This window comes from Anoplophora glabripennis, unplaced genomic scaffold (genome assembly GCF_000390285.2).
Source record: "Anoplophora glabripennis isolate ALB-LARVAE unplaced genomic scaffold, Agla_2.0 scaffold71, whole genome shotgun sequence".
In the NCBI taxonomy this organism is placed as follows: Eukaryota; Metazoa; Arthropoda; class Insecta; order Coleoptera; family Cerambycidae; genus Anoplophora; species Anoplophora glabripennis.
This window is the reverse complement of record NW_019416239.1, coordinates 181,135-204,686: the sequence shown is the minus strand read 5'-3', so window position 1 is coordinate 204,686 and position 23,552 is coordinate 181,135. Positions and strand designations below refer to the sequence as shown.

At 32.9% G+C, this 23,552-nt stretch overlaps 1 protein-coding gene across 1 annotated transcript in view; it reads left to right on the top strand.

Annotated features, from left to right (window-relative positions):
- Positions 1-23,552, top strand: part of LOC108917618 (neuroligin-1-like) — a 289,285-nt gene that overhangs the window by 137,483 nt on the left and 128,250 nt on the right. The window contains exons 4-5 of the mRNA XM_018724323.1: positions 2,225-2,431; positions 10,729-11,195. Of these exons, the coding sequence (XP_018579839.1) occupies positions 2,225-2,431; positions 10,729-11,195 (674 nt within the window). The remainder of the gene's footprint in view (positions 1-2,224; positions 2,432-10,728; positions 11,196-23,552) is intronic.

Genomic DNA, 23,552 nt, shown 5'->3' with positions numbered 1-23,552 from the left:
TCACAGTTGTTAGAATCTATTAAATTTTCATTCGAAGGCTTTATTAAAACCAAACTGTTTGGTTAAGTCCATTTAATGTTAGTAATAAAACTCCTACAGCAAGAGAAAGGTCAAAGATCTTTATGATTCGTTCATAAGGCTTTTTAATAGGTCATTACACTTTAGAAATACATTTGGTGTCAAATATACTCCGTTAAAACTGTTAATCTGTAAATATCCTTCATAGAACCAGTTTAAAATACGAGCAATATTTAACAGCATTTAAATTGTCACTTGTATCTACGGGATGATATTATATTTCGTAGAACATATTTTTCAATAGTTGCATTTAGTATTTCATAAAACGTATCACAACCCTTATTGGCGCAACTGTATTAGCCATACCTATTTACAGAAATTAAATAGTATAAAAGGGGAAAATTGGCTTTCCTAATATTAGGTACCTATACATGATGATTCACTTTTTATGATTAGGACTTTAACCATCGATAGATCTCCTCAAAATAAAAGCATTTTGAAGTGTACATTTTTTCTTTCAAAGGCTTCCTTTTAGAGATATATGCTCTTGAAAAACATTTTTTTAGGTTTTTCTTTATTTTTTCGTAAACCATGAAAGTCATTTATTTTATATTTAGTATGAAGTGTACGAATATAAAGCTCTATCGATTTTACAAATTATGGTGAAAATAGATCAATCATAGGCGTCCGTAAGGGGTTCTGATAGCCACCATTTTTAATATAATTCCTACGCCACTGGAAATTTTTCAAAATATATGTATTTTTTTTTCACATTGCGGTTTATTCTACAGCAAAAAAGTCTCTTACTATTTTTTAATGAAATGCTTGGTTTTTTGAGAAAAATGGCTTCTTATGGATTAATTGCAAATGGTGATGTTCTTCAAAGAAAGAAGATTTAAATACTTTATTCGACGATTTACCATTACTTTCAAGGATTCAGATGGATGGCGCTCCGGCTCATTATAGCCTTCAAATTAATCAGTGGCTCAGGGAGCACTATCCACGTCGTTGGATCGGGCGTATTTTGAAAATTAATCATAGAAAACCTGTTACCGGTCCCATTGCTTGGCCGCCACGACCGCCAGATCTAAATCTCATGGATTATTTCGTTTAGGGATTTATTAAAGAAAGGGTGTATATTTCACCAATATGTAGGTACTCTTGAAATATTAAGAAGAAGAATTGAAAATAATTGTAAAACTTTTAAATACAACCCCGATATGATTAAGCTTAATTAGGCGATGTGAGAAATGCATTAAGGTTTGAGGTCAACATTTCGAAAATTTGTTGTGATACTTTTTCTTTTGTTCTCTATTGTAAATTGTTATTTCTGTTTGTTTCTCGATATTAAATATTTTATTCTGTATTACTTTGAAAAACTGAACCATTTCACATGTAATGAATCCTTAAGAAGTCCCTTTTGCTGCAGAATAAACTGGAATGTGAAAAAATATATTCATTTTGAAAAATTTCCGGTGGCCTAGAAATTATTATTAAAAATGGGGGTTATCAAAGCCCCTTACGGACGCCTATGATTGATCTATTTTCACAGTAATTTGTAAAATCGATAGAGCTTTTTATTCGTACACTTCAGACTAAATATGAAACAAATGGCTTTCATAGTGTGTGAAAAAATAATAAAATTTAAAACCAAAAAAAAAATATTTATATCTTATATCTCTAAAAGGAAGCCTTTGGAAGAAAAAGTGTATACTTTAAAGTGAAATTATTATTAATTATTTAATTTATCGATGGTTAAAGTTCCTGTATACCAAGGATACCCGATTATAGAATGAATTGGAAGAGGATATTGGTACATATTTTGAAGATAAATCATTTTGTCTGGTGAAATAAAGACAATGTAGGTAGTGCAAGTGGGTTGATGTTAATGTGTCTTGTTCCATTGTTAGAGGCAAAACTTTCTATTACCCCTCCTATTTCATGACCTTCTTTAGCATTTATTTTCAAATAAATTTACATCATACACTAGGGAACTATCAACATCTGTCATAATGAGAGAAGCAGTCACAAACCGATCATAAACTCTCCAGTACAGTTTTTTTTTAAAGTGATACAGCCGCAAAACGTAAATAATTAATGTGTTTATTAACAGTTTCCTCAACCTACGCCTGTCACAAGACGGGAGCTCCGAGAACCCACACCTCCCTTTAAAATAATTTAAACGAATGGCGGCCATTTGTTTCAGAACTGCTACACCGCGTCATTCTGTTAAGTGGTTCGGGCCTGAGCCCCTGGGCGCTGCAGCGGGATCCCCTCTGGATTAAGAGGATCGTCGCGGGGCACACGGGCTGTCACGGGGATCTCCACGAAGACGATCTGGCGCCATGTCTGAGGCTCAAGCCGCTGGATCAGCTGCTGAACGTGAAGGTAGACGCGCCGAGGTTCTTGCCAGGTTAGTTGGATCTATCTTTATACAGTGTCCCCCTAAAGTCGTGCACAAATTCATTATTAGGTAAACAAAAGAAATTATTAAAAATTCCCGTAACAGGCCGATTTTTGAATTTAATTTACAATAATTTTTTCATATAATAATTTAATATACAGGGTGACCTATGTTCGAGTAATGACGTCATCACAATTTTTTTTAATGGAACACCCCACTTTTTTCCAATTTTCGGATTGCCCTAACTGAGCTGATGCCAAAAATATACCACAAGTTGCTTCTAATTGTTACAGGGAGGACAACAATACCCAAATTATTTACAAATACTAAATTCATTTACAAATAAATAAACGTACTAAAAATAGAATCAAATCACCAGAAACACCTAAATTGAATGTTCAAATTGTTGACCATTTACTGCCAAACAATGGGCCAGACGGGAAGTAAATTCTTGCTGTACATTCCCAATGACTTCAGGCGGGATCGCTCGAACTTCTTGCCGAATTCGTTCCTTCAGATCGTTAATACTGTTTGGTTTATTGACGTATATTTTGCTTTTTACATAACCCCAAAGAAAAAAGTCGAGCGGTGTTAAATCTGGTGATCTGGCGGGCCATTCCTTAGGTCCTCTTCTGCCAATCCACCGATGAGGAAACACGTCATCTAAATAGCGGCGAACAGCGCTGGCATAGTGCGGTGGTGCACCATCTTGCTGAAACCAAATGGTTTCATTGGGCAAATCTGGATCTTCTTCATTTGGAAATAGAACACTCAAGGAAGGAACTAAATGGAACTGAAGAAATTCCAAATATCTTGCACCATCTAAATTTCCTTCAAAGAAATACGGCCCCAAAATTCGATTACCAACAATTCCGGCCCAAACATTGACCTTTTGGGGATGCTGAGTGTGTGCTTCCATCATCCAATGTGGATTGCGATCTGACCAGTACCGACAATTATGTTTATTGAGAATCATGTTTTTTAATTAATTAAAAAATACTCAATATTTTAAGGAAGAATCATTCAAAATGAATTTACTTGTACAATCTTAACAAACTATTTAAAAATGATTGCCTGCAAGAAATACACGAGCACGTTCTATCAGGCAGATAAAATTAAAAAAGCATCAAAGAAATTATAGCAAAAAATAATGACATTTTAAAATGATATGTGGTGATTTGATTCAATTTTTAGTACGTTTATTTATTTGTAAATAATTTGGGTATTGTTGTCCTCCCTGTAACAATTTGAAGCAACTTGTGGTATATTTTTTAGGGCAATCCGAAAATTGGAAAAATAGTGGGGTGTTCCATTAAAAAAAAAATGTGATGACATTACTCGAGCATAGGTCACCCTGTATATTAAATTATTATTTGAAAAAATAGTAAATTAAATTCAAAAATCAACCTGCTTCGGGAATTTTTAATAATTTCTTTTGTTTACCTAATAATGAATTTGTGCACGACTTTAGAGGGACACTGTATACAAGGACGCTAGTATAGTCCTCTGAACCTCTTTAGCTGCTTTTCAATTTCTTTAACTAATTTTTTATACCTCTGAGTTTGGGCTTAAACAATATTAATGGCAAAAAATGGCAATTCATGCTCCAGATGTTAAACTCTGCTGAAGTTATCAATGAAGCAGTATTGGTAGAATTTTCAACTTAGTGTTGCTAGTTGACATATTTCCAGAAAAAGACAAATTTATATTTAAGAGATTATATACAAGACGTGGGCGAAGATAGCTCAGTCGCTATATACATCTGAAATTGCAAATTGGCGATACCATAGATTTTCTTTTTCCAATGATTCATGGGGAGAGGTCTTTGAAAGTGTAAATCTAGATTTTCTGGACTCCACATCACTGGGATCCTGTAGCGTGAGCCGCAATCATGAACTTGAGAGTATTTCTTTTTATTAAATGCCTCATTTGTAATTAAAGACATTGTGGGAAGCAACTGCTCTGCGAGTTAAATATACAGGGTGTCGCAGATGATTAAAAATATCAATTAAAGTAGCATCACAAATTGCAATCTTTTGTGTTTCTCCAACTATGAGAACTAAAATAAAATCTGAATTTTAACTTATCCATTTTTAGGGTTGTAACTCCGACAGAAAGCGTTTTTCGAAATAAGATTATAATAGAAGGCCCCCTTACTCTTTTGCAGGGAATCGCTCCTTCAAAATTTTCTCAATGTTAATGATGCACCCGGTTACAAAGTTTATTTCACCTGGTGCGAAATAAGTCATAGCGCCTATAGATTGTAGGTCACTCTCTGCCAGTAAGTAATGTTTTAACATTTAAGATATACAGGGTGTTTCAAAACATATGTCGGAAATGAAAGGTGTGATTCTTTCCCTCATTCTAAGAAAAAAAAAATCTTATTAATATGAATTTGCAAACGCACCATTTTCGAGATATAGAGTGTCAAAAAAAAAAAATCACACTCCGGGCATAATAATTTTCATTCACCAGTTTTTGCAGGCTTAAATCAGACAATATCCAACATGAATGAAAAATCCAGTAATTAATCAACTCGTAGATATACTTAGTTAAATTTTTGACGTTTGACTATAGTACTCTTTTAATCAGCAGCAATATATATATTTAACAACAAATTCTTGAAGTTGAAAATGTCGTTACAAGGGTGTAGTCCTGAAAATTTGAATTTAGACTACCAACGAAATAAATGTCAATTTTGACCATGAAACACCCCGTAGAGGTTTGACCTCGAGCTTGACAGTGGTGTTAAAGAGTTATATTGCAGAATTTCTTCTTAAACTTCAATAACTAATGTGGTACATTTAAATTAAATACAAAAAATAAGAAAAAACAATACAAGCGTCTAAGTTCACCCTTTAACTAGATTTAGATAGATAGTTTTATCTGTTTATATGTCAGTGAACATTGGACTGATCATTATAGAGTATTTTGAAAATAACAATATCATATAACCTTAGTGTTGGTCATTGAAGTACCAATACTGCAGCGATTATTGGGTAGCTAACTTTTTTGAAAATATGTAAGAAAACACTGTTTCAAAATTTTATCTGCACACGTAACTACTAAAAAATATCGTGGTTTTTTCTTTAAAACGTAAAATCGTTAAGTCATACCTGAGTCTAATTTATTATTAACTTATTCTGATCATCAAGAATGTGTTTAGAAATAATTTTAGAATATTTCAGTTGCAATTAGACATTTTGCTTATCAGACCACATATGATTTCGATAAACAAAAAGGATAATACAAAAATACGTGACCTCCAAAAAATTTTTTCTGTGGGATAATTCTCCTTCATTTTGAAGAAGTAGTTCTCTCTTACCTTGCAAAAATATGTATAACTTCATAATCCTCTACGTGAAAATTACTGCATTTATTCTGTGTTCATCCTTGGCAGCAAATGGAATATTATGCTACAGCTTTGGAAATATGGAGATTACTTACATTTATTCATAGGCAAATTTATTCTGCGGTTGGCAAACTACCACTCTTTTTTACCCGTACACAGATTAGGAGATCATGCTGAAAATAAATATTGAAAATCATGAGGGGCTAAAGTGTGCCAAGTATTATAACTTATTTATGGTTACATTATTTTGATTATGTTATTTACATTTCTATGAATTTATTACTTAAGAAGCAAGAAATTTGTAGTAAGTAATATTTTTAATAATTAAACTTAATTTTATCTTTGGCCCTTTCTGATTACTGAGTAAAGTTACTTAATGTATGAATTGACGAAATCGTTTCAAATTTCAATTCCAAGAATTTGTAATTCAGAAACCTCCTACGACAAGAAATGAATATTCAGCTGATTCACTTTCTTGAGTAATGAACTCCCTACAGACGAACTTTGAGAGCAATATACACATATTTCAGGTGAAATTCCTGAAATACCTAAATAGTTATGTTTAGGGCTTCTCCTATTCTGAAAATCTAATTCCAGTTACACAAGTTCGCAATATAATTGAAAACAGACACACGTTAGGCAAGGAGTAAACATATTTTCCAAATGTTTTTGGTTTATACTCGATGTATGCAAAAGTTAAATATACAGGGTGGTCCGTAATCGTATGTACATTATGTAATAAGCAAGGAAACTATGAACATTTTCTTAGTAAAATTTTGGTAACTTGGTCCTATTTATGGAGGTAAAATAAAATATAAATAGAGGTTTTTTGAAACCTTTGCAAAACCTTTTCTACCTAGGTTTTGAACAGCAACTTATCTTATCCCGGTTCGATTTTTAAAAAAGGATCGGCCATTGGGATGCTTCCGACTTTATTTGAATGAAGTTCAATAATATTTCTTGTATATCAACTCAAATATGAACATATTTTTTTCAGTACCGTTTGAATGATGTTCATACGAATGAAATATTTTCGCTTCATTTATATAAAGTAGCATTCCACAGGTCGGTCTTTTTTTAAATCGGACAGTAAATAATTTGTGCACTAATGTCTTGCTTTTTACTGCAAATATATTGAAAACTGTAATTATCTCGAAAACTGTACCTCCTCCTAAAAATTTAAAAGTTTTGTTTGTAGATAAAGTACCTATTGTTGTTTCGAAAAGTTACACAGGGCGATTAAAAAAGTCTCGATTTATAATTTTTCATTTATAAAAACAACATCAGTAACGATGATCCAAGTTTCTATTTCAAATCGCTTCGGGATTATTAGGAAATTTTAAAAAATACTTTAAATCTTTGCAGGAGTGTACTCCCCAAATTGGCCCAACTAACCAAAATTGTAGTAAGAAAATATTGATAATTTACCATGTTTAGTACCATAGTACAATTTGTAAGATATAATTGCAGTCTACCCTGTATAAAGCATAGTTAGTATTTGAAACTTTTATCAAAAAGACAAGCAAGTAACTAAATTAAGTAAGTTTTAAGAATATCTTTATATTCTAATCCATTTGATTAATTTTGTATCTATTTGTATCTATCAAATTGGTAACTAATGTACTGATAGCAAATTTACTGAACTTTTGAATACACCCAAAAGAGTAAGAGAAGTAAACATAGAGAGAGAGGTTCACATGTTGTAAAACATAAATATAAGAGAAATATTCACCTACTTCCATATTTTTGTGGAAACTTAGGAAAAAATTAACGGTGAATTTATTCAGTGATATTTTGAAAACGTCTTTCAAGTCCATTTGTCTATCTATTTACACACCAAATTGCCTTTAGAGGGAAAATTTCTTGCTCGACTGGCTTTATTCTTCATTACCGTGATTCTTTAACCAAAATAGCCCTGTCTTGGCAACTGCCTTCCGCAGACGACCTATGTCAAGTTTTAATCAAATCCTGCAGGCGTGCCTGGATTAAAACAAAGGATCTATTTAAATTATGTATTACTTTTTAGACACTGTTTAATTTGCTTCCGGAAGTCCGTGTCTTTTTTAAACGGCGTGTTTAAATTATTCCTTCCAATGCAACGCGTGAATTTTATTTACTACCAAATGGAAATGATGATAAATATAAACTAGAGAGGGTAGTCTTTAAAAACTGTTGGCGTAGCAAGTGCAGAATTCCCATGAATTTAAAGAGGTTAGTTCAGTTCAAATGAATTCAGAGAGAGTTTAAAAGCGGATTTTAGGTGATGAAAACATGGTAGATCAAGGACAAAGCCCAGAATAAAATTTCGCACTGTACGCTGCGACTAGACAGATTAAAGAAATATGAGCAAGGTGTTAACAGTTCGAATTCAAATAAAAGCGTATCAAGTGTAACGTCATGTGACTATACTTGCTGTAAATTAATAACAAAGTTTTCAATATTTAGAAAAGGCAAGCTGACTCCCAACGTGTTAAATTTTACCAAACAAACTAAATCCTATACTAGTTATTTTAAAACTGGATATTTATAGAAAATATGAGTATCTGTAGTTAACAATCTCTTTTATTGGCCCTGTTTTTTATTTTCAACTGAAATGAATGACAATTCAACTGAATTGTCCAACAGAAATGGATTTTCCAATTCTAATAATTTACATAAATTAATAAAAAGATTCGAGATCTATTAATATATATATTCAGACTATAATTAAAGTAACAAGGATTGAATTAAGTCCTGGATGATCAGCTTAGAATTTCTTGCAAAAAAAAAGAAGGAAATGTAAAAAACCCCAAGTCCTTAAATAACTGTCAAGAAATTCACATGACTGTTTCTAAAATCGTGATAGGGACAAATTTTATTACACTTTCATATAATACTGTTTGAAAATTCTTGAAAATCTACAATTTGTTGGTAATAATTTCATAATTGTAAAAATAATCACAATATTTAATGTCAAATGTTTACATAATTTGTTCTTGACATTATTTTAGGAAGAACTATGTAAATTCTTAATAAAATTATATGTAGATATTAATAAATTTTTAAAGAATATGAAATATCAGTTTATTTTCAAAACAACGAACTATGTAAATACACGGTGTCTCAAAATGATGGAACAAAATTCATACTTTTTTCCAGTAAATAGAAATTGTCACTTTCCTGTAATATTTTTTCTTTTTTTAGCCATGTTGACAGATCCATAACATTACTGACATTTTTTAAGAATAAGACGCTCTATATTTTATAGTATAAATAGACAGTCCTTTTAAAGACGAATTTAACGAGATAAGATTATACCTATTTTTTTGTCATAGTTGTCAAAAACTGGAGGAATTAACTGAAAACAATTTAATTTAATTACTTTTAATTTTATTACAGCAAAGTGGCTCCCATTAACCATTGCACAATGCCCAATTCGGTGTTCAAAGTTATCAATTTCATTTTTAATAACATTTTTCAATCCTTCGATAATCTCTGGTCTGTTCAAATATACTTTGCTTTTTAGATAACCCAAAGATAACAAAAAAAATCTAGTGGGGTTAAGTCAATGAAGCGTGGTGGGTATTCAAGAGACTCTCTTCTGCATATCCATCGATTTGGGAAAACTTTATTAAGGCAATTTTTTACATCGAGGCGAAAATGTAGAGTGCATCATCTTGTTGGAACCAGACATCATCAGCAGGCATATTCGTGCTCATTAGGGTTAGGAAAAATTAATTCCAGGACTGGAATCAGTTGAAAACGCAAACAATCCAAATAAATGTCTCCTGTCAAATTGCCTTCAAAGAAATACGATCCCAGTATGCGATTTCCTACTTTCCAGGCCAAAAATCCACTATTTCCGGCCGTTGTGGATGTTTTTCTTGCATCCAATGCGGATTTTTTGGACTCCAAAACATCGTAATTTGCCTGTTCACGGTTCTGTTTAAGCAAAAAATTGCTTCGCCTGTGAAAATTATATGATCTTTTTAGTTGGACTGTCTTTCAAATAAATTTCTAATTTTTCTCGTAAAATTGTAATCTTCTGTTTGTGTCATTTGCCCATAATTCTTGTAAGACATTAACTTTGTAAGAATACCACTTTTGAGACTTCAGAGTTCTGTGAACTTCGACAAGTTGAAGTTGGCTGAGATAGATCTAATGGATGAGTGACGATTTTCAGTAACGGCGAGCATTACATTTTGACTGTGATTTTCGCTTACAGTTCTTCGCCTTCCTGATCCAGGTAAATCTTTTATACTTCCGGTTTCTTCAAACTTTTTGGATACTTTACTTATTGTAACTCGACTAATGCTCTGGTCTGGATACTTATGGTGAAATAAGTCACATACCTCCTGTTGAGTACGGATTTTATCTCCGCATCCAATCATAATTAAACTTTAAATTCTCTGTTTTTCGCTTAAATGGGTAACCATTTTTCAAAATAATTTAACAACGAATGAATTGGAACTAAAACGATTCACGTTATACCTAAGGTACTCTGGTGAATTTTATGTGTTTATTGATGTGATTTTTTTTTTTGAGGAAAAAGAGCTTTAAAGTAATTAGAAAAAGATTAATAAAGGGTAGGTACGTTTTTTAAAGTACAGAAGAGACTATAATTGAAATAGTCGTCAGTACGACATAAAGGACATTTTTTTAAATTTTTTTGGCAACTATGACAAAAAAGTATGTATAACTTTATTTCGCTGAATTTGTCTTTAGAAGGGCTATCTATTTACACCATAAAATATAGAGCGTCCTATTAAAAAAAATTTCAGTAATATTATAGGTCTGTCAAACATGGCTCAAATAAATAGAAAATATTGCAAAAAATTGACATTTTTCTATTTATTAATTGACCTGTTTGAGCGATTTTTTTAAATTTGAACTGGAAAAAATATGACTTTTGTTCCATCATTTTGGGACACAGTGTATACATCGATTTTATATTTTCGTCTACATTTTCTTTCAGGATTCGCCCCCTTCATCGACGGCACCATCCTGCTGAACCCCACCAACGCCCCGCCGACCAGCAGCTCGTCTACGGTAGCCACTTCCGCCGGATTCGAGCTGGCCGACTTCCCGGAACGCGATCTCCTCTTCGGACTAACAAGCACGGAGTCGTATCTCGACCTAAACGCGCAAGACCTCGAGTTCGGGTTCAACGAAACCAAACGTGACAGAATCCTAAGGACATACGTGAGGAACTCTTATTATTACCACCTAAACGAGATATTCTCGACGCTCAAGAACGAGTACACGGACTGGGAGAGGCCCACTCAGAACCCCTTGAGTGTCAGAGACGCGACGCTCGACGTCCTCAGTGACGGACACACCGCGGCGCCTTTGATCCGGATAGGGTATTTGCACACCATGAGCGGGGGCAAGACGTTTTTTCTCCATTTCCAGCACCACGGCGGCGAGAGAGAGTTTCCCATGGTAAGTGTCTCGTAGAAGCCAATAAGCCTATTGAAATCTATTTTACTGTTTTCTTCCTTATTAACAATAATAATTCAGTTTCTTTCGGAATCCTTAGATATAATATATAATACGGGACTTCAATAAACTCTAGCATAAGATATTGTTAAACCAATTATCTGAAGAAGACTTTTCTAATTTCTTTTGCTATAACTTATATCATATTTAACCAGTAGAAACGTTGTTAACAATGGTTTTAAATGTAAGTGTACCTCAGGGTACCGTTCTGGGTTCTTTTTGCTTTATGCTGGTGATTTGAAAATGTTTACCATTATCAAAATGTTAGAAGACTATAGGCGTATTCGGGATAATTTAGAGGAATTATCCAAATGCTGCATAGAAAATTACCACTTAATGCTGCAAAATGCAATGTTATGTCATTTACTTGCAAATTATCTCCACTCATTTTTATTCTGTATCGACATCAATTTTTAATCGAAATCCTATAGATGTTTAAAAATTTGATATAGCAAATATGCTGTGACTACCAATAGTGCAACTGAAATGATTTCGGGCTACATTATATCCTCTAAAAGCTCAAAATCCACTAGTACAGTTCTTTGTTGCTTAACATCTCGATTTATCCCACTGTGCGAGGTCGGTTTAGATTGTTTGACGTTTCCAGAGACATATCTCTCACTTCAGAAGAAACTTTGAATCTCGAGGTTTAAGCTGCTCTGATATCCATATTTGCATTCGACGATAGTCATTGGCCTGTCGTTCCGATCTTTGATTTTTGGTAAAGAGGCGTTTCCAAATTCCAAGTAATTTTAACCCCCGTCTTGATTGAAATTATATCGATTCTTCTGGATTTCTATTGACTCATTTTGGAAGGGGCTGTCCGTATCTTCCTTGATATATTCTGGATGAATATTTTGTTTCATTTAACTTCTTTAATCGACCACAGGTGTTTTAATTCCTTATCTAAGTGCTCTGACTGAAACAAGGGTGAATCCTCAACAGCTTCATTTTTTTCATAAAACTGATCTCTAAAGGGGACCTTTGGTCAAAACTACTAATTTCTCATCCCTGTCTTCTCCAACGAACCTTTGTTTCAAAACTTCTTTAGTTTCAGTTTAGTTTTAAAACAATCACGCTATATTATTATACAGACAATATAAAAAGACTCTTGTTCACTGTCAATGATATTTCAGCAAAACAATATTTATTAACCACTATACCAATAAAATGAATGTATGTGTGTGTGGAAACGTCGCATTTATGCATTTAAAATTAATAATGCAGAAAATGCATTACACAACAGTCAATTATGCACCAATATATTTCCCTGATACATTACTGAAGAAAATTTTAAAATTCAAAACGTCAATAAATAGCAACTTAGCCATCGATAACAAATTGCGATCAAACACTTCTTGCCTTCTTTTTGCGTCGAATGCAAGTGCCTAGCGGTGTAAACATGATGCAGCACAACAGGTTGTCCAATAATTCTTCATGATATAATGGACAGCCCCGACATCCATCAATTCGCGTCATGTCCTAAACAAATATTTCACGAAAGGTTGAATTTCCGAGCAATAAAATATCCAGAAACAATTTACGTATATCACTCGCGCATGGAGTATCGGACTGGTAACAGTTTAGCCGTTCCGCAGATGAGAACACTTCAATCATTTTGCGTGATCCGAATCGCGTTGGAAACATCAGCATAAAATGAGAAAAAATATAGCGACTTTTATGGGGTAGAGCGCAAGGCGCATATCGCTCGGTATTTGCGCCCGCATCGGGGCTTATCAAATGCTCCATGAATATGCCAGTACAAATGAAATGAAAATGATACACGCAACACAACTAATAAAACGAATAGAAGCGGCGGCTTCTCAGTTTCTGGTTTTTCAACCAAATTATATCCATTTTTTCCAAGGGGGAACACATGAGAATTCATTGCGTTCACCTACATGGATGTACTAGGATTTCTTGTGAATGTTCCAGGATTTCTTCAGAATTGCTAGGAAGTAATATTTTTTGGATAATATACCAATGATGCATTAAGATTTAGGAAGATGTAATGGCGATTTGTCAGCGATATATTTGATTGAATGCATGCGGATTGATTAAAATCTTGTCACAGCACCTTAGATGTGTTAATATTAAATATTAAAAAATTTGTCAGATTGTCTCAGAGAATTTTCATTTCCCAAATTTCTTTCGAAATTTTTCGTCATTAATGTGAGCATAGAAATCATATCCTAAGTACAATATGGTATAAGATTAGGTATTTTAAACGCCAGGTAATTATGCAATAATAAGATATAAAACAGTAACTGTACAAAAATATGCAGCGAGCCTACACGAATCAAAAGAGTTTTATGCTTTTGCAAGCTGTCACCATCCCTGATTTAGGGCTGTCATTTTCTGCTCCATACATAACAGGGAGTTAACTTAATCTAACCTGACCTAACCCAATATATTTTAGTATTAGTGGATCAGTTTTTAAATATGTGAAAATCTACAAAAACATTTCAATAACCTGAATTAAATACATAATTACAATAATATATAGATTGCTTTAGTTAATACTACCTTGAATTACTTTTATAATAACATCACGTATATTCTGGAAGATGCAAGGTATTGTAAATGTAAGAAAATAATAAAGTAAAATAGTGTAATGTAAATAAGTAACAATAAACTATTTGTAGTATGTTTCATATATGCATGTACCGTAATGCAATATTATAATGCAACTTTGCAAAAATTTGAATATGTACTGTATAAATAACGTATCGTGGTTTGTAACTACTTACACGAATCACAACAGTGTTCATGCCTTTGCTAGTAAACATCACGATTGCCTTATATTAGCCACCATATATCCCATAGATAAGGGGGAGTGGTCACTATAAATTCTGTGTATGTCAAATTTGTTATATTGCAACAAAAGATATATTTATTTTTTTCAGTGTATACATAGTATATTAGAAGTACATTAATAGTAGTAGTAGTATATGCATTCACTATCTGTCTGGATTTTACTCTGCACTTGTACAGTCCGTACAATATTTGTTGAGATACCAATTTACCAATTTATATTTTCTGAATATTAAAATATATATGTAAGGTAAATAGGTATATATAAAGTAGATTTTTTGGATTAAAATGTGTTTTTACTTCTATTAGAGTACATTTGAATAAAAATCATAAATAAACTAGAATTATTAACACGCTGGTATAAAAAAAGGATTTAATCAAATAAACATGTATTTAAGTAACCTACTTACAGGTCCTAATCTGATAAATTTTCGAAATCATTTTCATTACTAGAAGTTTCACTATCACAAGCTGTTATAATCAAGTATTCTCCTACCATATCAACTCTAATCTCGATTTATAAGTAACTATCTTTAATTATAACAACATATTGGCAACACTTCATCCAGTCTTCGACAATAACTGATGGAAATCTTGTTCTGTCAGAGATTTCACAGTGTTTAATTTAAATAAAACATTTTTCTGTGCTGCGTTGTTTTTAACAAGTTAAAATACTCAAGAGCCCATATCATTTCAATCGGATTTAAATCAGGATGGTAGGGTGGGAGCCTCAAAGCCATATGCCCCTTTTCTTGGAGTAGACTATCGAATTTGTAAACAATATGTTGTTCTTTATTATTTTTAATAATTTGATACAGCTTTGGCTTAAGCAAATTCGGCGAAAAAGATATATTTTTACTTTTTTACCAATCTAGCATATCTGTTTTTCTTGAGTTGCAGGTAGGTGCTTTCTGCACTTGTACATTATGATTGCGGTGTGTTATGAGTTACAACGTAATTTGTGAGGAGACTTGGAATCAACTTCTCCGTAAGCCACTTCTTATAATTTTGCGCGTTCATATCGTCGTGGTAGGCTCCGGAATTGATCCCAAATTTAAAAATCAAAAGGCAGTTAGAGATAATACCCATTTCACCACCGGCTTGAACAATAACCAGTCGATTGCCTTTGGATATGGCGATAGGAAACCGTTACTGGTATTGTCTGTCCAATTGTTGGAACTAGTACGGCTAGCGTGAATGTAAGTTTCATCTTGTGCAAAACCGTACTTATCAACTTCGACGTCACCTGTTACATGAGTGTTGTATAATAATGAAAAAGTAATATTAACGGTCGGTAGAAGGAAGCGCAAAAAAGCAAACGCCTAGGTGGGGCAATACTTTAAGGAAGCCTAAATAGTTGAAGATAGGCAGATGAAGTGAGGACAGCTAGTGAAAAGTAAGACGATCAGTGTAGCGTGAAAAATATAGAAGTAGTGGAAAAATTAAATGTTTAACCGGTATTAGTTGGCAGGTAATATTCTTTAAGTACTTTGTTGTTAATTGTTCTATGTAATCTTATGATTGTGATGGTTATAGATGTTTCATGATAATAATTCTTTGTATGTTTAGCTTCCATTGCTTTATGCTCAAGGGCATATATTTTTCCAAGGTAAAATTGTTATAATTATTATTAACGATGGCTCATTATTTATTTCACGTTAAAATATATATATTGTCATGACTGCCAGACGTTACAATAACAACATATTTGTTTCACATCTAACTTGTTTTTGTCACGATTACGTTGTTCGAAAAACATAGATGTTTCATGATAATAAATCTGTGTATGTTTAGCCTTCATTGTCTTACGCTCAGGGGCGTATATTTTTCTAAGATAAAATTGTTATATTATTATTAAAGATTGCTCATTATTTATTACATGTTAAAATATGTATTGTCGTGACTGCCCAGATATTGCAATAACGATCTCTTTGTTTCACATTTAACTTGTTTTATCATGATTACGTTGTTCTTTGATTTCTTGTGCTCACTTTATGTCATACGTCTATATGAGCCTTGTTGAATTTACTAACATTTTCGCCCGTGCGGAACGAATCTGTATTGAGCTGGATTGCTGGGACTCCAGTGTTAAGAAGGATCTTCCGAAATCTCAACTATAGCTAGATTGCCTCCCGTATTATGGGACTCCAGTACCTTCCGGCCCTGCCGGCTAACTAACACCAAACCTGTGAGATGACATTTAGTGACACATTAAATGAGACAGGTCTTATTTATTATTAGCAAAGGATCTTAATTTATGCCTTTTGTTAGCGGTTGTTTTGTATTTATGTTTGGGTAGTTAGAGCAACGATCGTGGGTTTCTCTGCCATGCTCTTTCACCACAGGAGCTCTAGGTGAGCCTGGCACTCTCATTTTATGTTAAATGGATGTTAATGTTTTTGTTGTTCTTTCTATTTGTCACATGTTTAATTTGAAGACTGTTGTATGTAAATAATAAAGTTAGGTGTATTTACTCTGCTTTTGTTTTATAAAATTAAACCATACTCCCCTCTTTAAAGTTAGTAGCCAGCGCCTTCCGGTCAATTAAAAATAGATGTATACAACGTAGGTATTCCTTATGACGATCACATATTTTTGGCCACAACTACGTTGTTATACTACAATCTAAAAAGACAAATATTGGCTTACCTTGGTTCATATAATACTTAATTCTGTCCAGATAGTTTAACCTTAATAAATATCGCACGGTCTGTATGCGTCTGTCGTTGTCGCATTAGATACACCATATTTAGCACATTTTTTTAATCCTCGCGATATTTGCCTTTTGTGAACTTCTGTTCCAATTTCTGTTTAAACTTTTCAATGGTTTCCTTAATGGACTTTTCCAACTTTTCAATAACCTATATTGATTTGTCTTGTAAATACAATTCCACGAACTCGTGGAAGTAATATAAGGAATTTTCAAGGTCTGACGCTGAAAAACTCACTCTACCCGTGTAAACCGAATTTGTTCCGAATACCCCGTCCGCATGAAGAAAGTTTCGGGGTGTAAATATAAATTTTTCATTAGTCTGTTTCTTTGGAAAATGAGATTACAGGAACTTACTTTCGATTGCGACGAATTTATTTACATCTGAAATATTTATTTTGAAGTACATTTTGTTCATTTCGCTCAAAACATTTCAAATAAAATAGCCAAGAAGTATTTAAATCACAAACAATTTTTTTTATTTATTTATATTTGAGATGACACAACATAACATAAGTAATAATTACAGACTCTAGAAATTATTATGCGCGAACAAACAGAAATAAAAACTAATTTGGAGATAGTAATATAACGTTATACTTCCGACCAATCAAAACAATTTACCTCATAGTACACCACAATTCAATTGCAGATGATAATAAAAATATAAAACTAATGATACTATGGATTCCGAATACCAATGAATAAGACATTAATATTATATCGTCACTAGAAATAGGCGTGTAAGTCTAGAACCACTTTATATTAAGGAAAAATGTGTTTATTGCAAAGTTATTATGGTTACAAGAACATATTTTGGAAGTTAATGCATACATTTTATATGTATAGATTACACAGCCCCACAAAAAAAAGTATCGGATCTGGTATTCACACCCATGTATTTCCATGTATTTTTTTCCGCTGAATCCGAATCTGTCTTCAGATTTGGCCTAACGGGTCTGAGTTTTCGGGAAAATTCAACAAACAGGTTAAAATTCACAAAAAACGTCATATACGATCGACGAAAGTTATAAAAAAATCAAATTATTCTACCAGCCCACTAGATGTATGATTTTTCACTCGTTTAGTTGCAATTTATCATAATAGAGTCAGACAAGCAGGTCCAATTTAATTTAAAAACAGAAAATAGATCAAAATGCTACTAAAAAACGCCATTTTCATGGCATAATTCGTGTTACATCTTTCTATCCAGTCGTTCATGCATGAATACACATATTTATTCATCCACCTGTACCACCTATAAAACCCACCCATCCATATACTTTTTGTGCTGAGAGATGAGATAACAGCTTAGAAGATTGAGAATGCAATAAGACTTGTAGAATACGCTACTTTCTAAACAAAAGAAAACGATATCTATAAACAATTCTCTTTTCTTCAAAAGTTCTATGCAAAGGGTTACATTTTCGTTTATTCGTTTTATTTTTCTTTTCTCTTTTTAACAACCAAGTTTTCGCCATACATATACAAAGGGCGAAAATTTCCGAATATTTCTGAGGCGAAATTGAAAGAAGGTGTAATCGATGGACTTCAGATTCGGAGATTGTTCAAGGATGCAACATTTTTCACCACAATGAGTAGCGTTGAATCCGATGTGCCTTCAGATTTAGCCCAACGGGTCTGAGTTTTCGGGAAAATTCAAAAAACAGGTCAAAATTCACAAAAAACGTCATTTACGATACGATTTTTGTGAATTTTAACCTGTTTTTGAATTTTCCCGAAAACTCAGACCCGTTGGGCCAAATCTGAAGGCAGAGTCGGATTCAGCGGAAAAAAATACATAGTAATACATGGGTCTGAATACCAGATCCGATACTTTTTTTTTGTGGGACTATGTTATTCATCTTCAAATCATCTGTGTAAATATAAAATATAAAATATAAAATATAAAACACTGGAAAATTTGTCTAACGTTACATAAAAGGAAAATGGAAGTGGACCTAGGTGAGACCCTTGGATTACATCAGAATTTTAACATAGTAAAGTCATCTGCGAATATAAGATTTAATTCATCTCAACAAGTTGTCACGTATACCGATGCTTTTCAATTTAATTAAGAACATACTGTGAATTTTATCAAAAGTTGTTCTTGCTTTGTAGGTATTAGATCAACGACTGATGATACAAAAGGTGTTAAATTAATAAGCATAAAATGAGTTTTAAAGAAAATATGTTGATCATTACAGATATACTTAGTCTTAAAAAATATTTCGGATGGCATTATAGCTTCAAATATTTTACATGATACAAAAAAATTTAATAGGATATTGTATACGTGGGTCTCTTTGAAAATGTTTGGAAATTATCCCCCTGAAATAAACAACATTTGGTGTACAAAACAGATACCAAATAGTTGAAGAGTCCCGTGAACTAATTGAAGCAAGAAACATTACTAATATCCTAACTGAGTCTTGAATACGCCGAATACGATTGTTTTAAGGAAAACGGTGACAATTTCAATTTCAAAAATACCACATTTGTCTTCTGGTTTATCTTGTACAGAACTTGTGCGGAGGCTAGAAATGTTTACACAAGTATTTGAAATTACTGTAATTATACAGGGTGATTCACAACTTATCCAAAAAAATTTGGGAATAGATGCGGCATGAGAAATGAAGTCAATATGGTAAACAAATTTTTGTAAAATCCTTATAGTTTCCGAGAAAAAAAATATTGAAGTTATAGAACATTGAACCACTACATAGCTGGACAACTGTAGTCTCTAGCGTCATTCGCAATACGCGTGGAGAGCCGTGTGACTTCTGATACTGAAATCCGTCGTTGCGGTAGTTTTTACCTGTTATCTGTGGTATTTACAACAGTTTTTTAGTAGTTTGTGTCAAAAATGGTTTGCGTGTGTAGCAACTCAGAGTTGATGGATATCGATTTAATTTATAGTGAAGCAACATTTGTATTATGGTGAAGCATTTGTGTTATGGTGAAGCAAGACATCATTTGTGTTAGTTCGTAGAAAATGAGTAAGACGGACCCAAATGTGTTTACACGTTAGTGGATAAAATTTTGAATAATTGTTGTTGTAACATCGGGTACGTCAAATGATTTTATTATTTAAAAACATAAATTAATTTTATTAATAATTAATAAAAGCAAAAGCATTTCAATTTGCCGATAGGTGCTATAAAATTATATTTATTTCTTTCCTTGCGAAAGTTTTTGTCCGTTTTTATCACACCGCCATGCCGGTCGCATTGTGCGAGGTCAGGTTTTACAGTGGACCAGTTTCCAGTGCCGTGCAGAAGTGTATTTTTAAATCAATTTCGAACTGCCTTTTTTGATTTTTTTCTTTACAAAATTGTATTTGTAAGGGTCACCTATACATCCAGAATTTTTTTTTAGATAAGTTCTTAATCACCCTGTATATCTCTTCTTTTTATTAATCGCGACAAAACAAGATCTTGTACAGGACCATAGTAATTGTTGGATACTGGAAAAGAAAATTACTAAAAAAGTATTTTCAACATTTGTTCATAAAATATAGGTATTACTTATACGATTTTATTTTGATACAACTAAATATCTGTTAAAATTAAAAAATATAAAGAATAATCTTTGAGTTTAGTTTATTAGCTCCAACTAAGCAAAACGTTTTAAACTTTTTTCTTCTAGCTACAATATACAGCACTTGAGTAAACGTAGATCGTCAAAGCAAAACCAAATTCATGACAAGACCGACTCATTATAACTGAGTTAAATCAAAAACCAAAACTCTTTGTGGAATAACAAAGTTAATTGCATGAATTTCTACCAGCCGATTTAACTAGCATGGCAGCCAAGTCTTGTCCGAGCACATCTACAAATAAAATAAGAGCCGATTCGATTTTCGCGCTTTTTGTTATCAACATTTGTATTCAGCCTGCAGTCTGATTAAATATTTAAATTCTTTCTAGTTAAAATTGGCACAGGACTTTGGAATAAAAATAACTTTGTTAAACCAATATAGTTCTAATCCGATTTTTTGAGGGATCTATTAATGAAACTGAATTAATTCTTATCTTGGCGGTAATTGTTATGCAAATTACATTTTGCATTTTAAAATTTTAGCATCACAGACAATAGCATTTTGATGAATTTATTAGTTGTCTACTATTTTTTTAGTGGATTAAAATTAAATTTTCAGTTTAAAGAGTAAAATGAACATTTAAATCTACTTGGAATATACAGTACGCGCCTAAAGTATGGAATAAATTCAGTAAAAACAAAACAATTTTTTTGGGGGGAAATCCTCGAACAAGTCGATTTTTAATTTAAAAAATACATATTTTAGCATAAAAGGCGATTTTCGACCATTATTCGTTTTCGAGTAATGACGTCATCGACATTTTTTTTAAATAGTAACCCCCTATTTTGTTTCTTGATTCTGAAAGATCGTTTCATTGTCGATCCGACAGTATTAAAATGTTGCCATCTTACATTGGAAAGTTTTCGAGTAAATGACGATTGAATGTTACAAAACGTAAATTTTATCCATTAAAAAAATAACAATTCCAATGTCAAGCAAATACAATTCATTAAGTTTTCTACCTAAATTAAGAGTTCGAACTGCCACCCACCGACTTCTTGACAATACGCAAGTAAGTGTAGAAATTCTTCTTGTACATTATGATAACTCTTAGGGTAACTCTTGTGTATTTCATCTATAATACAATTTCGGAGTTCTTCTAAATTATGTAGTCTATTAACGTACACTTTGGACTTTAAGTAGCTCCATAAGAAATAGTCCAGAGGTGTAAGATATGGGGATCTTGCGGGCCATTCCATGGGTCCTCGTCTGCCGATCCACCTCCTAGGAAAACAATTGTCCAAAAAATCTCGAACAGGGCGCGCATAGTGCGGAGGTGCACCGTCTTGCTGAAACCATATGGTGTCATCAGAAATATCGGGGTCATTATCGTTAGGAAAAATTACTGCAAGCGCTGGAACAAGGTCATTTTGTAAAAACTCTAAATATCTTCCTCCTGTAACGGTTCCTTCAAAGAAGAAAGGCACTACTATTCTGTTGTCAACTATTCCAGCCCACACATTTAATTTCTGTGGGTATTGGGTATGTGTCTCTGCCATCCAATGAGGATTTTCCCGACTCCAATACCTGCAAGTTTGACGGTTCACAGTACCATTGAGACAAAACGTGGCCTGGTATGAAAAAAGTATTTGCCGGTATAAATCTCTATTTACTCGACATAAATCCATCATAATTTCACAAAAGTGTAAGCAGCGGTCGGGATCGTCTCCATTGAGTTCCTGCACAGTTGAATTTTGTAGGGATGACATTTTTCCTTCCTCGGACTGTGGTCTGACTAATTTCATTGTTTGATGCAACCAATTGTGAAGTATTATGAGGATTATCTACCATACTTATCAAAATGTTCTGTTTGTGATCTTCACTAACGCTTGGACGTCCAGATTTTGGAATATCTACAACATTACCAGTTTCTCTAAATTTAGATTATATCTTACTGACTGTTGATTGGCTGATACGACGATCTGGATGTTTTTCATTGCATAAATCGCAAACTTCCTGCTGCGTTCTAGTCTCATCCGATAAGAATTAAAATTTCAATTCTTTGTGTGACAGTTAAATATGCCACAATACTTTAAATTCAACAATAATTTTTATATCGCTTACAATACTTAGAAAGATGGTATCACAGTGACACTTTGGAAAGATTTACACCTACGTGATCCATAAAAAACTTCAGGCATTTCGAAAAACTTAATTTGATAACGTTTTTGCTTTATTTTAATTGATTTGTGTTTTCTAATATTCAATCGTCATTTACTCGAAAACTTTCCTATGTAAGATGGCAACATTTTAATACTGTCGGATCGACAATGAAACGATCTCTCAGAACCAAGAAAAAAAATAGGGGGTTGCTATTTAAAAAATATATCGATGACGTCATTATTCGAAAACAAATGACGGTTGAAAATCGCCTTTTATGCCAAAATATGTATTTTTTAAATTAAAAATCGACCTGTTCGAGGATTTTTCCCTAAAAGAATTTGTTTCGTTTTTACTGAATTTATTCCATACTTTAGACGCGTACCTACTGCATTTACCTATTTGGACATGGTACAAAAAAATTTATGGATGCAAGTGTAAAGTCATTCTTGTTGATTAAAAACATGAGCGAAAACAGTGTTCTCAAAATCCGTGTGAGTGCAATTAAGAAACTTTTAACACACGTGTCTTGCAATGCAATGTGTCAAATTCTTGATCATGCAAGTTTTCATAGGAAATGGCAATTTTTTATAAATAACTCTTAGAAATATATAAATTTTTTTGTAAATGTAACTTTGACGAAAACTATCATCCGAGTACCAAGACTGAACGTATATATCATTATTGAGAGGAGTATTAGGGTGGCTGCAATTTGGAACAGAGTTGGATGTAGGCCATGTGTAAGTATTTGCAAAATAGTATGAACCAAAAGGGTCAGTGTCTGTTTTTCTACACTAAACACTTTACATGGAACTTACAGTGAAATATACATGTAGCTGTAGCACGTAATAATAAATACTAGCAAAATGGAAAATACCCATTTCAAAAACCAAAACTTTTACGGAGGTTATAGTCGCATATCTACAATAGTCTAAGTATTTAATAGTGATGGTACTTCACATTTTAGTAATTCTACCATCCGCGTTATTACAATAACATGTACATCTGAAGCTTCGCATCGATCAATTTATTCGATACGTATCTAGTGGCACTCTAATGCCTGGTGTATCGATGA